We start from the raw sequence: 17689 nt of genomic DNA, 5'->3' as shown, positions 1-17689 counted from the left end.
CACGCATATATGTACAGAGGTGAGGAAATAGTTTGACAGCTGTAATCTTTTTTTCTTGTCTTATTGGAGAGAGTAATCCTCCAAGAGAAACTCTGTGATATGCATGGGTTGTTTAAGAGTTGTGCTTTTACTGGTGATCGAAACTTGCAAAAAACCCTCACTTCTAGTCATCTTAACAGAAACTGAAGTGTCACCTCTTCCATGCATGCGTGCCATCATTTAAGGGGTATAGGAAACCTACTTCTTGCAGTCACTTCATCTTGGTGTTGGCTTTTAAGTAAGGACATACAGGACAACCAGATTGTGCCTTTCCTCGACAAAACTCTGACGACTTGGGAATTCCTGGAACTTCTTTTAAGAAAACAATGTTCAGCTCATAAATATGACGGATGCAAAAGCATCTGACAGACAACCGTAGCAGTAGTGCCCAGTCAGTCTGTGAGGATGATTTTGCGTTAATGTGTGGGCTGGTTAAGTATTTGAAGTATGACACTTTCTTTTTTTTTGCGTTATGCTGAAATGGCTGGAGAGTTTGTTAGCTGTCTTCATTTTGCTGCCTGCTATGTAGTTACCACAATATCATTAGCTTGCTGCTCCCTTATTTGTTTTGTGTTGCAGATATTGTTCAAATTGAAATGTTTTAAAAGTTGTTTCATAAAATAGTTTCCTGAAGTGCATGATTGATCTATAAAATTAAAGGTGTTGGTCAGAAATGTTTTTCCTGCGTTATAGAGTTTTCCTTCCACTAAAGGCAGCTACAGCTATGTAGCCTTTCCATACTCAACTGATATGAAGATGGGTTTGAATAACATATTTTACTTTTTTTCAAACCACAATGACTTGGCATTTAAAATAGTCATAGTAAAATAAGAGGTTTTTTTGTTCTCTTGAACTGAGCTGTTGAAAATTCAGGCTTTATACAAGTTGCGTGTTAAATGATTCATTTTTTACCTTAGTAAAATGGAAATGTTTGGGGCTTCATTCTTTTTTTTTATTTTCTTAAGGTTGGGATAATTCTCCATTATTCAACTCTCGCAACAGTGCTGTGGCTGGGAGTGACATCTCGTAATATTTACAAGCAGGTAACCAAAAAAGCAAAAAGATGTCAAGATCCTGATGAGCCACCTCCTCCACCCAGACCAATGCTGAGGTGAGCCTGTTGTTTGTGTCTGCAGCTTATTATTTCCCAGGTTTCTGTGCTCGTGTCCTGCCCAGAAAACGTGACAGGTCACTCACTATTGGTTTTTTGCAAGTGCCTTTCAGAGAAGATTTTCTTTCTGGGTCTGTAAATTTCCTGCCATATTTTTCTGTTCCTCAGCATTATGTTAAGGAGGATGAGATGAAGGACGATTGGTGTATTACTGTTGCAATGCTGTGTTCTGGATTTGTAAATTAAGAAATTGGTAGTGTTTCAGCATCACCAGTGAGGCTTTGATTAGGAAAATAAAGTTTAAAATGTCTTCCAAAGATTGCCTAGAAATAGCTTGAAAAATAGGTATCAGTCATTATGAAATGAAAATAGTGTTATTTGTGAAGCATTCCTCTTAGAATTTTTATTTCTGAAATCACTGTGAAATTCACCCTATGTGAAATATTTTTAATAGAAAACATTAACATACACTTTGTTCATATAGCTTACTGAGCCCCTGGATATTAATTGAAAACTGCTAAGCTGAAATTCTCCACAAGGTGGCAGAAGTTGATTAACTTTGATTAGTTACAGACAAATACTTAGAAAGCTTGATTTTGAAATACAGAGACTGCAGAAGATTAGAAATGCTTTTCTGAATACATCAGCTAAAATTTGCAGTACTATATACAAGCACGTAGAAATATTTAATTGATAAGCTAGAAGGTAGAAGCTTAATATTAATGCCACTTAAGTGCTGCCTTTGCTTTCCTTAGCTTTTATTATTTTTCTTTTAAGTAAACCTGTTGTATTCACTGTAGGTTATCATGCCCATCACCAACTGTGTGCCTTCCAGCAGGGCACCAAGTAGCCTTTTTAACATCTGTTGTGATCTTTTTTCCCACATCCCTTTATTATGGAGTCTTTGCTTTGGAAAATGTTAGAGCTTCACAGTCTCAGCTCTGCATAGCATAAATGTGTGCATACTATTTCAGATCTGGACACCTCATCTGTGGCAATGATAGTAACTGTGGAGACAAGTGTCAGAACAGAGCAAGCATGCTTCATATTCTTCAGATTTTCTCAAGGTCCAGCTTCTTGCAGATCAGTCAGATAGATGTGTGATGGTTTTGTGTGGAACAGCCATAGAAGGATTTTTTTTTCTTTTCATTCAGTTGTCTTTTAAACTTACATTCAAAACAGAACTACCCATAGTGGCATAGGGCAGAGTGTTTTATGCAAGAGTTTCTTGCTTGTTTGGAAGCGATCACCTGCTGTTACCAAGCCCCCTGTTTCTTGAATTTGGAGAGACAGAACTACTCGTTCTCTGTCTGCTTCCATGCTGTTTATATTCCTCCTCCCATGCCTTTTCAGAATTACAAAGGGTCTTTAGGAACAGGGAGGGGGGAAAAAAAGCCCTGACAAATGTAAGTAGGTACACATTTTTCTCCTTATTTGCCATAAGTAAATTATTCTGCTTGATGTTCTCTGAATCTAAAGTAGTCCACCTTGCAGATGATAGGTAGACCTGACATTTATACTGACCTTCAGTTCCTGCAGATATTTTCACATGGTGGACTTCATACCTGTTAAGATTCCTTCCCCTCTAGCGTAGATAAGCTTTATTTTTTATTTTGGGAAATTTATTTCATGTAAGGCAATTTTGTTGGTGGTGATTATGTTCGTTCAGGGTGTTAATGGGACTTTGTTACAGATCATGAACAAGGTGGTAAAAGACTTCAGAATGCATCTGGTGTTCTTCAGAAAGCCGCTGTAGACGTCGGAGAGCAGATTTGCTGTGACTCACAGTAGCTATGTTGAGAAGATAGTGGAACACTTGGCACTGGTTGGAATTTAACTGTGAAAAACTTTATGCCAAGTTTATTGCACTGCCATGCCAGGCAAGAGGGTGTAAAAATAACGGAGGTCCTCAGCTACCAATCACAAGAAGGAAATGGAGTTTGTTGTGCAGAAATCGTATTTTGTTCAGCAGACTTCAACCAAGACAAAAGGAAATAGTTTCATTTTTTTTACAGAAAATAACTACTTTACAAAGAACCTTGCTGAAGACCCTAATAACCGGATACTTCATGTGAAGCATGAAATAAAAATACAAACAGTAGTATTTTGTAATTTTATTTAAAATAAATACAGATATTTATATTACTATAATACAAGTACTGGGTGAATGTTCTATCTTGAAACACATTTCGCTATTTACATTTTTTTCTGTTACTATCATAACACCTCTTGTGTACCCATGCCATTAGATTTGTTTTTCTCTTTTTGGTCTCACGTAAGGAAAAGTTTTTGCTTATACAGCATTCTGCACCAAAATCCTAATATTACTATATCTCCTTTAGCATGCTTTATATGTTTTTTAGTTACTGTTGCCTTCATGCAGCTCATTGCTGCATGATAGTCTTGATTTGTAATTTGGGCTCTTAGGAATTGCTGAAGACTTAGACACAGCAACACACAAGTGCTTTTTTTTTTTGTGTTGATATGATGGTGTGGTTCAAGGCCAGCAGTAAATGTGTTCCTTCAATACAGCAAACTGACCACCAAACTATGGTTGCAAACAATCTGTGTGGCTTCACTCTCCCACCAGTAACAATTTACCTTGTGTAGAATCAGCTTCACCTAGCTGCTCGTGTTTGAGTAGTGGTGGGCCTTTGATGCAGTGATTTAGTGATTTGTAGTGAAAGATAAGTAGAGTAAAATCTGCCGCAAAGGTCTGTGTTATCTGGCCAGCTCCCGATTGCTCCATCAAGATACAGAATAAACCACTGACAGAATTTGATCTTCGTAGGATTCAGCAACTAAGTAATATATTTAGTGGACCTAGACTTCCAAGAAAGACTGTTGTGTCTGAAGTGAGACAGCAGTAACTTCTGGTGAATAATCTGAAATGCAGTGAAAAGGACCAGGACCATCAGAGTAGGTATCTCTTGTTGACAAAACAAACTACCCATCTGTATGTCACAGCAGTAGTTTTCACTGCGTATTCTGATGTAAATTTGGGCTGAATTAGCATAAGATGCAGTACAGAGTGCCATTAATTGGAATGATTGTCAGTAATTATTGATATACCACTAATGAATTCATTGTGAATTCATAAAATTGGAATGAAAATTTGTGTTGCAACATATGCCCTCATCCTTGTGAAGGCATACATTTTTCATTAACAGCACCACCACAGGGAAGCCGGAGGTATATACTGTGAGACTACAAAGTCCATTAAATAAATAACACCACCACCAGCACCACCCCCCAAATCCCTCTACGCAAAAAAACCCCAAGTAACAGAAGAGTCTTTATGGCTGATCTTCTGAATATAGTGTCTGTAATATTAGGCAAGTTCATCTCTGGAACAAGAGATACTACTTTCCTTCTAAGCTTCCGTATTCTCTTCCAGCAGTTTACAACTTTTGACTGCCAGCTTTTGCTTCTTGCTTCTAACTGTGTGTACCTTCGTTCAGTGCCTGCAAGGGAGGAGAGCAGCTGAGAGACACGTGATTTACAACTGGAGGAAAAAATTGTAGTGAGAAAGAATTAAAAAAAAAAAAAATGATATTGCCAAAGTCCAAACCTGATTCACCCTATTTATTTTCTTAAAGAAGTCCCATATTTCTAGAATCCTGGAAAGCTCTCATTTCCTTTATGGTGACTGAATAAAATCCATCGCCATTAAGCAGCCACTGATATGCTGGCTTTACTTTTTAGGTTCTACCTTATCGGTGGAGGGATCCCTGTCATAGTTTGTGGAATAACAGCAGCAGCAAACATCCGAAATTATGGCAGCAGACCTAATGCTCCTTAGTAAGTACCATATAACTGAGAGCTCTGTCATAAGATTTCCTGGATTTGATTTTTCTAAGTACTTTTCAATTAATTCTGACTCTTCCAGAAAATGTAACACAGCCAAGATCATTCCAAAGTACCAGTATGAACTGATAAAGTATAAGTGACTTGTGAGAAGACGTTAATTTTGATTCTTTGGTTTGTTTCTTTTCCAGTTGCTGGATGACTTGGGAACCCAGCTTAGGAGCATTTTATGGACCAGCTAGCTTTATAATTTTCATAAACTGTATGTATTTTCTCAGCATATTCATACAACTAAAACGTCACCCTGAACGTAAATACGAACTTAAGGAACCCATTGAGGAACAGCAGCGTCTGGCCACCAATGAACATGGCGAACTGGCTCATCAAGATTCAGTGTCGGTGTCGCTAGTTTCCACATCTGCTTTGGAGAATGAGCACAGTTTTCAAGCACAGCTGCTGGGAGTGGGCCTTACTTTGCTGTTGTACGTTGCTCTGTGGATCTTCGGAGCGCTGTCAGTTTCCCTGTATTATCCCATGGACCTGATCTTCAGCTGTTTTTTTGGGGCAACATGTTTAAGCCTCAGTGCCTTTCTTATGGTTCACCATTGCGTTAACAGGGAAGATGTCAGGCATGCTTGGATAACGACGTGCTGCCCTGGAAGGAGCACGTATTCAGTGCAAGTAAATGTTCAGCCTGCTGGTACCACTGGAACCAATGGAGAGGCCCCTAAGTGCACCAACAGTAGCGCAGAATCCTCATGCACAAATAAAAGTGCATCGAGCCTAAAAAATTCTTCTCAAGGTTGTAAACTAACTAACTTACAAGCTGCAGCAGCTCAGTGCCACCCTACTTCTCTGCCATTGAACACAGGTCCTCAGCTTGATAACAGTCTCACTGAACATTCAGTGGACAACGATATCAAAATGCATGTAGCTCCCTTAGAGGTACAGTTTCGGACAAACGGACACCCAAGTCGGCATCATAAGAACAGAAGCAAGGGACATCGTGCTAGCAGGCTTGCAGTACTGAGGGAGTACGCATATGATGTTCCCACAAGCGTGGAAGGAAGTGTGCAAAATGGCTTACCTAAAAGTCGACAAAGCAACAGCGAAGGACATTCAAGGAGCCGAAGAGCGTATTTGGCATACAGAGAACGTCAGTACAACCAGTCCCAACAGGATAGCAGCGATGCTTGCAGTACACTTCCAAAAAGTAGCAGAAATACTGAAAAAACCATAGCTACCAACAACAAAAAAGATATTCTAAGGAAACCAATAGCGGTTGAACTTGAAAACCAACAAAAATCTTACGGCTTAAATTTAGCCATTCAGAACGGACCACTTAAAAGCAGTGGACAGGATGGATCCTTGCTCACTGCAGACAGTACTGGTAATATTAGAACTGGGTTGTGGAAACACGAAACTACTGTGTAGTATGATGATTCATCACGGAACAAATCCATATGAACTGTGATTACACATTCCTTAAAGCTATTAACACTTTTAAAGACAGTTTACAACCTATAGGTACTTTATGCAGGGAGGGAACAAAGATAATCTGCCATGCAAAAGATTGTGAACATTATTACCTCCGTTGTTCTTACAAAGATGAACTTTTGGTATTTTGTGAAAAATTTTTTTGAAGCGTCAGTCTCGAGAGATGCAGAAGACAACTTTGTACACTTTTATTTTTTACCTGTAGCCCTGCAGATGTGTCCACAATGCATTTCAAATTTGTATTTAAATGTATAATAAATAGTATTTTCCGCAGCAGCCCAATGTTGCACTTACTTGTTGGTTTTTTTAAATATTATTGCACTAAATATCATCTTGATTTTCCTACTTTTGTATCTGAAACTTAGAAATTTCAGTTGCTAAAGAAAATATTTGGTGTCTGAAAGAGACAATGCAAATAGCTCGATTGCATAAGGCCTAGAATTTGTTTGAAATGAAGAAGCTACGTTTTAAAGAGATTTTTAGCATGCAGGCAACTTGTTTACTCAAAAGTCACTGTCTTGTACTTGCTGCGTAAGTTAGTTATATTTTCAGATGGCTGTGGCTTATCTTAATGCACTTGCACAGAGCATTAGTTTCCTTGGTAATGTTTTTGGATCATACTGTATTTTTCCCTCATAATTACCTGACTGGGATGGGTTTTTTAGATTTGTTTCAGTCATCTGTCATTGAGAAGGTTACAAAAGTTCACAGACAGTAGGTGCTGATTTGCAAAGGTCAACAGTACATATCTATGAAAACTCATTCAGTAATAGTAATAATAATTGTAATAGTGTGGAAGAATAATAGCACAGGTGTTTTGATAGGTGGTAATGGTATAATCTGTTCAGAGTATGATCGTATGCAAAATCAGGGTCTTTAGGTTCGGTGTCACTGCACAAGCTGACTCTTGAGAGGGTGCTGAGTTGTGAGTTCACTTCGACTCACCTGTGTGTGATCATTTGCAGGATAATCTCCAATACTAAACAGCATCTGTGTTTAAAAAAAAAAGCTTCAGTAGAAGGGTTATGTTAATTAGCTTATCCATTTTATAAATTTTTCGTGCAATACAAATAGCTAAAACATGCAATCTTTTACAATAATATAAATATTGAAAAATAAAAGCTGTAGTTAAACTCAAATTTAAGTGCAGTGTAATTGCAAAAATTAGTCAAGGTCATTTTTGCTGTTCTGTTTTACTGGCTTCAAGAAAGGTAGCTTTTAGCTTGTAACCAACCTTACAGCTACCGTATGGATAGCACGCAAGAAAAAAAGGAATTTATAGGTATTACCAAAGAAAACAAGTTAAACCAAATGCTTAAATAAATACTGTAAAATATTTTCAAGTTATTTGACAAGATACTTAAGCTTCTTAGACAAGTCACTGCTTTGTAATTGGGGGGGGCGGGGAAGGGGATATGTATGTAGGTTGTTACTTGGTGTAGGAGGCGTTCCTCTTGGTAGCAGAAATACAGTTTGGACCTAGAAGTCAAAACTGGTGACTTGATCCTGTTCCATTCCGAATGCTGCAGGTCTGCCTCTCTTGATTGAGTGATTGGTTGAATGAAAACTGGATTGCAGACAGTAAATGTAAGAGCATGTGCTAAGAGAAGTGCTCATCTCGCCAAGCTGAATTGGTGTTACACAAGTAGCAGCAATACAGTCACTAGCTTTCCTTCGTAAGTAGTTTGTAGCCCCAAATCCAGATATTTTTAGATTATACTTAATCAGAAATATATACTGTGCTGCTTTTTATAGTAACATATATGTACTAATGCAAATAGTTTAAGCCTACTTTGTGTTTTCTTTAAAATTATAGATCTAAAAAAATATAATCTGTATATAATACGTAAAAATGTCAAAACAGTCTGTAAATTATTTCTTATTATCTGAACAAGGTGTGATAGTGATTTAGGGTAAAATCAGTTATCCTTTAGAATCTGCTTGTCCTTTGCTTTTAGGACTTGACATCTTTTGCACAGGTTTGGAAGTGACCACCTTTTTAGTCTTCCTTGAAGCCGATCTTAAAAATGCCTTTAAAATTAATTCTGTATGTAATACTTCTGCATAGCTCGATAGCTTGCCTGAAGTTTTGATTGGATTAAAAATCCTCTTTGCAAAGTATTCAGTAAATTACAAATAGCCTTCGTACACATAGGGGGTTTTAATGTAAAAATTATTTCTTAAATCATCACACTAATAAGCATGCTTACTCATAGCTATGTGTATAGCTACAATTGCTTTTAATCTAACAAGTGCTTTTGCTCAGATGGTGACAAACGTAAGACATTATTCTCCAGTACAGTCTTGACAAGTATTGAAGAATACACCCATCTCGTGTGTTTCTTGTGAAGAATCTTAAATGAAAAAATTTATGTAACTAAAGTGGAAGGCAGGTTATTAGATTGAAAAAGGGGAGTTACTACGTATAGGATCTTACAAGGAAACTGGAAACTGAAAATCTTCAAACTTTTTCATGTGTTCTTTCCTGATAGTGTAAAGTAAGCTTATTTTCAGAGTTGTAATTAAACTTTGCATGGAAACCCACCTAAATCACACCAGTGGAAAAAGCACCGCACAAAATTCATTTTTGTCTGTTTAATTGGAACAGTGAGAAAGTAGCTACAATCATTAATCAGATACATAAAGGGGAGTAGATGATACAAAGTAGATGATATTTTGGTTTGGAGGAAGGTGGCTATAAACACACCCTGTTTTTTGGCTGAAGAAAGTTTTGGTGCTGATACCAAGGATAGGGATTGGGGTGGAAAAAATTGGAGTGTTAGTAAGAAAAAGGAGTTGATTGAAGTGAGGTGTACATGGTAGAGCTTTGCAGCCAGATTGACAGTTCTCTAGTCGTAAGAGCTAAACCAGACTTTTAGAACAGAGGAGGGCAGTCAGTCCAGCAGCTGTGGGGCTGTCCTGGAGTGTCATCCAGGTGACACCAGCACAGACACGCAGACAGGCAGCGTGTCAGACTGCCATGAACTGTAATCTCGGGGGTAACGTTTGATCAGACAGGCATCTTTAAAGAAAATGTCTTTCATAACCAGAAAGATAGAGCTTCAGAAGGGACTTTTTCCTTCTTTTGCTGAACGTCTGCATAGAAGATTCACACGTGCAAACAGTCATTGCTTAAATGTAAGATTTAACACAGAAAGTGCAAGTATTTTCCCTTTTGCTGAATGAGGAGTATTAGTATTTGCTCATAGGCAGTGTGTTACTAGAACACCTTAAATGCTAATTATTTGAATTTTTCGTAGGTTAAGAAATACTTCGGGTGTTGGGAAGAAGAAACAATTATTTTTCGTGAAGTTCTTTCATTTTCACTTTATTCTGTTTTGACCAGATCTGTGTTAACACTGTGCTGTTTGCTGAAGAGGTTTGTCCTGCGTATTGTAGTGCAAACTGACGGGTTGGTTTTGTTCGATGCTTTTTAGTTCTTCTTTTTGTCACAGTTTCTAGATTTTAGAGAGATTAATAGCAGACCTCAGTGAGAAATACTGCTGTTCTTACAGTTTAACATACAAAACATGAAGAAAGCATCTAATTAAAGCATCCAGTATATTTTTAATCCGTCCTTTCAAAACCAGAGGGACCTGTTGGGTTGTGAGAGTTTGGTTTTAGTTTGAATTAGGTTTATATCTTCTCTGGGTCCAAGATTGGTTGAATATGGACACTTGAGGACATGGAGGAGGAAATGAAGTGGTGGTTATCTATGAATACAGATGTGAAATTTGTTTTATATGGAAGACCTTTTGAAAACTGAGGTTAGCAAGATCGTAAGTATGACAAGCTTTTGTCTCTGCAATACTAGGCCACCAAAACTCACCTCTGTACACATGGGTAGAAAATGGCAGTAGCTGTGGTCCTTGGGTGCAGAGGCGAGGAAGGCAGCCGTATGCCTGCTGTTGACTGACCTGGCCACTTCTTAAAGCCCTTGCAGATTGGTGCTGCTGACCAGGCTTCTCTGCTGTGGCTCGCCAAGACATTGTGGACCAGATCCGGAGTCGAGTGGAGGATGGCTCTAAGCAGTCACAAGACAGCAGCTGGAAGGTCATTGCGGAGATGGGGCTTGCTGACTTTCTCAAAGCGTGCTTCACAGCTGGTTGATTATGTGTCGAATGTGATGTTAGTTTAAAAAAAGATGAACAACCTTCAATCACTGCAGCAGTCAGCAATGAGAATGGAAGTCCTTGAAAAGTAATCAAAACTAAATCCCAAAATGTACGATCTGAGTATAGAAATTAAGTGCTTAGTTGAACACAGCATCTTCTCTGAAGTCAGCATTTTCTCAGTGTGATAGTGCTTATAAATGTTACAGTCTCTGAGCTCTGTAGTGAAATAGATGGGGCAAGGTTCGAGGGATGAAGATGAGATGAAAGTGAGGGGAAATTTTTTAGTTTCTGTTAGATTAAGATTCTTGAAATTTTGCACTTGGTACTTAACTGGTGAATATAGAGGATTCATACATGTATTCCAATGCAACACCACTGAAAAGCCTGAAATCCAATAGTTCAACTTCCATGAATGAAAGATAATAATAAATGTTAAAATAACAGAAATAGAAGTGTCTAGGGAGTGTTTCAGAGAGTGTTCTTTTCATAAAAGAAGTAAAGACATAGAAGACATTTATACAAAAGGAAAACCGATCCTAAGTGTAAATGTCTGTTACTTACACGAGGAAGACTTCAGCCCACTTGGAGCCTAAGGGGCCTGCTATGTAGAATCACTATGTAAATCTTGATGTCATGCACTGTGTTTCGTATACTACATACATACATGACATTTTCACTTCATCTCCTTCAAGTTCAATTTGCTGACTATAATTATTCTGTTTCCTTCAACATCAAAAGTTCCTCCTGCACTGCTTTTTCTAATCTCTGCTCAGCTACAAATTAATACAATGTTGGGTGGCCTGCTGCAGTCGTCAACACCCTTCGACATCAAGAAGCTTCCTGAATTGTTTGCAGCAATTTCCCTTTAAATCACAAATTAGTGAGTTCCTTTCTGTCAGCCAGAGTCCAAATCTGAGCAGCAGAAGGGTGCAGTATACGGAGACTTAATTTCATCTGTTGGCTGATGCTGTTTCTGTTGGATGCAACTGGTGAAATGGAAACTTGTGGGAAGGACAGGTATCACAGAATCACACAATGGTAGGGGTTGGAAGGGACCTCTGTGGGTCAGCTAGTCCAGCCCTCCTGCTGAAGCAGGGTCACCTACAGCAGGCTGCACAGGACCTTGTCCAGGCGGGTCTTGAATATCTCCAGAGAAGGAGACTCCACAACCTCCCTGGGCAGCCTGTTCCAGTGCTCCGTCACCCTCAGAGGGAAGAAGTTCTTCCTCATGTTCAGACGGAACTTCCTGTGCCTCAGTTTGTGCCCATTGCCCCTTGTCCTGTCACTGGGCACCACTGAAAAGAGTTTGGCCCCATCCTCCTGACACCCACCCTTCAGATATTTGTAAGCAGCCTTCTCGCAGCCTTCTCTTCTTCATGCTGAACAAGCCCAGCTCCCTCAGCCTCTCCTCATAGGAGAGATGTTCCAGTCCCCTCACCATCCTCATAGCCCTCCGCTGGACTCTCTCCAGTAGCTCCTCATCTTTCATGAAGTGGGGAGCCCAGAACTGGACAGAGTACTCCAGATTGGGCCTCACTAGGGCGGTGTAGAGGGGAAGGAGAACCTCCCTCGACCTGCTGGCCACATTCCTCCTAATACATCCCAGGATTCCATTAGCTTTCTTGGCAGCCAGGGAACACTGCTGGCTCATGGTCAACCTGTCATCCACCAGGACACCCAGGTCCCTCTCCACAGAGCTGCTCTCCAGCAGGTCCGCCCCAAGCCTATACTGATGCATGGGGTTGTTCCTCCCCAGGTGCAGGACCCTGCACTTGCCCTTGTTGAACCTCATCAGGTTCCTCTCTGCCCAGCTTTCCAGCCTGTCCAGGTCTTGCTGAGTGGCAGCACAGCCTTCTGGTGTATCCACCACTCCTCCCAGTTTTGTGTTATCAGCAAACTTGCTGAGGGTACATTCTAACTCTTCATCCAGGTCGTTGATGAAGAAGTTGAACAAGACTGGGCCGAGTACTGACCCCTGGGGGACACCACTAGTTACCAGCCTCCAACTAGACTCAGCGCCGCTGATGACAACCCTCTGAGTTCTGCCATTCAGCCAGTTCTCAATCCACCTCACTGACCGCTCATCCAGCCCACACTTCCTGAGCTTCCCTAGGAGGATATTATGGGAAACTGTGTCAAAAGCCTTGCTGAAGTCGAGGTAGACATCATCCGCAGCTCTCCCCTCATCTACCCAGCCAGTCATGCCATCGTAGAAAGCTTTCATATTGGACAAGCATGATTTCCCCTTGGTGAATCCATGCTGACTACTCCTGATAACCTTCTTTTCCTCCACTTGCTTGATGATGACCTCCAGGATGAGCTGCTTCATCACCTTTCCCGGTATGGAGGTGAGGCTGACCGGCCTGTAGTTCCCTGGGTCCTCCTTCTTGCCCTTTTTGAAGATTGGAGTGACACTGGCCTTTCTCCAGTCCTCGGGCACCTCTCCTGTCCTCCAGGACCTTTCAAAGATGATGGAGAGTGGAGAGTTTCCTTGTAGGGAAGGAGGGATGCCTGGTAACATCTAGAACTGCTGAGCAAGATATTTAGAATAAATACTCTGGTGTACTGTGCATCTAATCAGCAACTGGCTTATCTTTAACGGTGCTAGATGCGTAACTTCCGCAGGCTCTGACAGGAGCTGTAATTCTTGAACTTGTCGGTTCTGTTGACACAGAACACTTAACCGGATCAGACCGCAGCTTAATCTTCAGCTCTGATAGGCTACAGATGTGCTGCTATTACACATTTTCAGGTAAAACTGTACTTCAGTTTAATCATGGGTTGATAACTACAAGGCAGATAGTGTTTGCAGGGAGAGTTTGGTGTGAAACAGGAAAGGATAGTTAAAAGGCTATCTTTACTAAACATGGTTGGAGATGTAAAAATACCTATACTCAGGCCATTACGGTCCTAAGATTTGATAAATAAAAATGGATGCAGTCACTAGTACCTTGCTCCTTCCACCTGCGGGTAATGAACAACCCAGCAGATTGCCATGAAATGCTAACATGCTGGAGTGAGGTACGTGGTTGGCCAGTACTTCTTAGAGATAATCTGGATGTGGGAACCATCACCGGTATGTCGACACATCCCTGAGAATGGTTTACATCATCCTATCCTGTGTAGTCAGGCTGTTCGGTTACTCTGTAGCTGGAAGTTTTCTCTGAACCTTACAGGCAGCACAGAAGAGCTTTAAAAATGCTGATATATGACTGCAGTTAGAACAGCTTTATGTTAACATTTCAGAGAACTGCATCTTTCCATCTAAAATGAAGTGAGTTGCACAAGTGTAACTGCGTGTGGAACAGATAGTCAGCTCTTCCCTCCAGTGCATGGCTCAGTAGCTTTCCCGTCACCTCCAGCAGCCAACAGAGCAGTGAACCCTCTTGTTTTCATCTTTTTGACAAAAGTGTTATGTGGTTTGTGATTTTTCTTCTCTTTCTTTTACGTAAATTGCTCTCACCAAAGGTTTCAACACTGTGCCTACCCAGAAAGTTCCATTCATTAAAGACAGCAGCTAAATCTGTGTGATTTCCCCTTCCCTGTTGCGTTTGCCACCTTCTATTTCCTGTATCCAGGAACTACTATATAAAGATGGCTTATGTCTTGATCATTAGTCTTGTAATAAACTCCTAAGTAACCTCATTTATAACGGAAAGCTTGAGGAATTGGAGGAGCTTTTCCTAATCCCATCCAGTATTTCTGATAAAGGAGATGGGAAGAGTTTTAATGCAATGCTTGCAACCCCCCCCCCCCCCCCCCCAAGCTGGCAAACAACTGAAAAGCCTTCCCAGACAAGGAAACCAAACAGATTTCTGATGCAGATCCCAAAAGAGAGCAAAAGTTTAGTACTGCTTAATAGGTAAAAATGTGTTCACTGTGGCAAAGGTGAAGCTGCTCCTTGCACTGAGATGCCTTTGGAGTGCCCAGTGTCTAGACATGGTGACAATGATGGAGTTTAATTGCTGAGATCTGAAGGTGCTAATCCAGCCCCTGCCAGCCTTTTTTTGAAGCTTTTGTCTGAAAACAGGCAGGCAGACCCTGGGAGTGTCACGAAAACATTACTTGGAATGAGGTTACATACTAGAAATACCACAGCAATTGAGGGCCAAACCTGTCTGAGGGGTGATCTGTGTTCCCAAAGCATCTTGTTTTAGAACAGTGTAATCACCACAGTCCTAGGACTGGGGTGAAGTTATTTCCACCCTGCTGTCAAACAGCTTATGCTCGACTTCAATAGGCACCTGCTTGGGGTTTTTTCCCTCCCCCCCATGAAGTTAGCAGGTAACAGCTGTTAACTCAGCAAGCTGGTAGCTCAGCCTGTCCAACACGTATGTCAAGTATCTTTCCTCTCCTTACAGGATCCATCTAATTTTCTCATTTCCCAAAACCATTTTTCTCCTCAAGATGTGTACCATAATGAGCAAAACCCCCAAAAGTCCACCCCAAGTTCCCTGCACACCCTTCCTGTTCCACCCTACTGGCTTCTGCTGCAGGGTGGCTTTGTTGAACCAGGAGGTGTTTTTTTTTAAGTTTTATTCAACCTTATCAAAATTAAAATAGAGATGAAAAACTTCTGCAAGGCCACAGCATTTCTTCTGTGAGACAACAACTGTTCACCTGTGTAGAGATGACGAGCTCTATTGTCTTATTGTTCGTTACCCGCTGTGCAACACCCAGTGCGCACACAGAGCTGAGATAGCAGTTTATTTCATGTCTGCGCGGAGATGGGTGCTGGGTGGTAACTCCAGAAAGCTAGCACACCTGGCTACAACTACATCCCATATCTATACAGCTGAAAATGTTAGTTACATGTCGTAGCCATACCCTCCTAACTATGGTTGGTCAGTTCTCATCTTACTTTGGTTTAAAGATGCAGTACTCCTACGATTTACTACACATGCTCAATAGGTGAGGGTCTCTGCTCACGCCCGGGTCTCCAACTCAAGGGGTGTGATTTTTTACTATTTATTATAAAGAGGATAGTTCATTTAAGGGCACTCTTTATCATTCTTCTGCTGTTAGTTCCAACTTGTTCAAAAGCATCTTAATTAACTTACATATTTTGCCAAGATATGCTTCATTCCCAAAGACTGTATTTCCTGATTAGATGCTTCTGTATCAACTGCTCTTGTCAACATCTTGGCCTCCCGTTAACCCTATGCATACTTGTATAATGCTGAGTTCAACCGACTACACTATGGTAGCATGATATCATTATTAGTCTATATCAGAAATGCAAAAGGTTGCCTGGAGCTTTCTAAGAGCTGCTATATTATTCCTGTTAATTTCCTTAGGGTTTCTGCTTTTCAACAAGTATCACCTTAGCCTTGTCTTCTCAAGAGAATACTAAATCATCATTCTTAATGCACAGGAGAGTGCTTAAGGAAATAACAAGCCCGACCCTTTTATTTCTGAGAGCACATGACAGATTCTAAATTTATGCATGCTTGCCAATATAATTTTAAAAAGGCTGTTTAATATACGTCTATTAAAAAAAGAGAAGACACATACAAACCTCCTTAAGGAAATTAGGTTTTCTTTTCAAACTGTGCCTGCTGAAAAGATCCAAGATAATGTAAAAATACACGCTAACAGTAAGAGAAGCTTTTCCGTTTGTGACAGTATTGGCGTCCAGAACCAGAGAGCTATAATGAACGCCTATTAACTCTCACAGTCTGCCACTCCCCCTGCGTGTTCTGTACAGATGAAATCAGAGCAGGGTGCTGTCAGGCAGGCGTTCTCGAGGGGAGCTGCCTCTGCCGTGTGCCTTGTGATAATGAGGCCCTGACTGCTTGTTTCCGCGGATGTAAAGCCTCAGTGAATCCACGTGCTCACACTAGTCATGATCAAATCCAGCCTTGGCAGTCAGAGCTACCTGCTAACGGTAAATTATTGCCACCCCAGAATACCGTGCTATGTAAAAATTCAGCAGGAGCAAAATGCGTGCTCCCTTCCAACACCAAACCTGCACAACTGACCCCCACGTAACAGCTGCAAGCAACGAGCCTGGTTTTACCCTCCTTCCAACGCTGCCATGGCTGCAGGAAGAACTTCACGGGCCTGAAAGAAGCCCGGGAAGGTTTGAGAAGGTCCATGGAATGTGGAAAGAGGGACAGACCACTTGGGAAGAATACAGGAATGTGGTCAGAGCATGCAGGGATGCGACGAGGAAGGCCAAGGCCCACCTGGAACTGAAGCTGGCAAGGGATGTCAAAAACAACAGGAAGGGCTTCTTCAACTACATCAGTAGCAAAAGGAAGACTAGGGACAATGTGGGGCCGCTGCTGAATGAGGCGGGTGTCCTGGTGATGGAGGATTCGGAGAAGGCAGAGCTACTGAAAGCCTTCTTTGCTTCAGTCTTCAGTGCCAAGGCAGGCCCTCAGGAATCCCAGGCCCCGGAGGTACGAGAAGAAGCCCACAGAGAGGATGACTTTCCCTTGGTCGAGGAGGACTGTGTGAGGGATCGCTTAAGCAATCTGAACGCCCACAAATCCATGGGCCCCGATGGAATGCACCCACGAGTGCTGAGGGAGCTGGTTCATGTCATTGCTGAGCCACTCTCCATCATCTTTGAAAGGTCCTGGAGGACAGGAGAGGTGCCCGAGGACTGGAGAAAGGCCAATGTCACTCCAGTCTTCAAAAAAGGCAAGAAGGAGGACCCAGGGAACTACAGGCCAGTCAGCCTCACCTCCATCCCGGGAAAGGTGATGAAGCAGCTCATCCTGGAGGCCATCATCAAGCAAGTGGAGGAAAAGAAGGTTATCAGGAGTAGTCAGCATGGATTCACCAAGGGGAAATCATGCTTGTCCAATATGAAAGCTTTCTACGATGGCATGACTGGCTGGGTAGATGAGGGAAGAGCCATGGATGTTGTCTGCCTCGACTTCAGCAAGGCTTTCGACACAGTTTCCCATAATATCCTCCTAGGGAAGCTGAGGAAGTGTGGGCTGGATGAGCGGTCAGTGAGGTGGATTGAGAACTGGCTGAATGGCAGAACTCAGAGGGTTGTCATCAGCGGCGCTGAGTCTAGTTGGAGGCTGGTAACTAGTGGTGTCCCCCAGGGGTCAGTACTCGGCCCAGTCTTGTTCAACTTCTTCATCAACGACCTGGATGAAGA

At 41.4% G+C, this 17689-nt stretch overlaps 1 protein-coding gene across 1 annotated transcript in view; it reads left to right on the top strand.

Moving 5' to 3' along the window:
- ADGRA3 (adhesion G protein-coupled receptor A3) overlaps positions 1-6723 on the top strand; it is a 63499-nt gene extending 56776 nt beyond the window's left edge. The window contains exons 17-19 of the mRNA XM_075420627.1: positions 1005-1150; positions 4856-4951; positions 5149-6723. Coding sequence (XP_075276742.1) covers positions 1005-1150; positions 4856-4951; positions 5149-6391 — 1485 coding nt within the window. The 3' untranslated portion in view covers positions 6392-6723. The remainder of the gene's footprint in view (positions 1-1004; positions 1151-4855; positions 4952-5148) is intronic.
- The last annotated feature ends 10966 nt before the right edge of the window (positions 6724-17689 follow it).

Source organism: Opisthocomus hoazin, chromosome 5, assembly GCF_030867145.1.
Source record: "Opisthocomus hoazin isolate bOpiHoa1 chromosome 5, bOpiHoa1.hap1, whole genome shotgun sequence".
Classification (NCBI taxonomy): Eukaryota; Metazoa; Chordata; class Aves; order Opisthocomiformes; family Opisthocomidae; genus Opisthocomus; species Opisthocomus hoazin.
The sequence above is the reverse complement of the archived record's forward strand: the minus strand, read 5'-3'. Positions and strand labels throughout refer to the sequence as shown.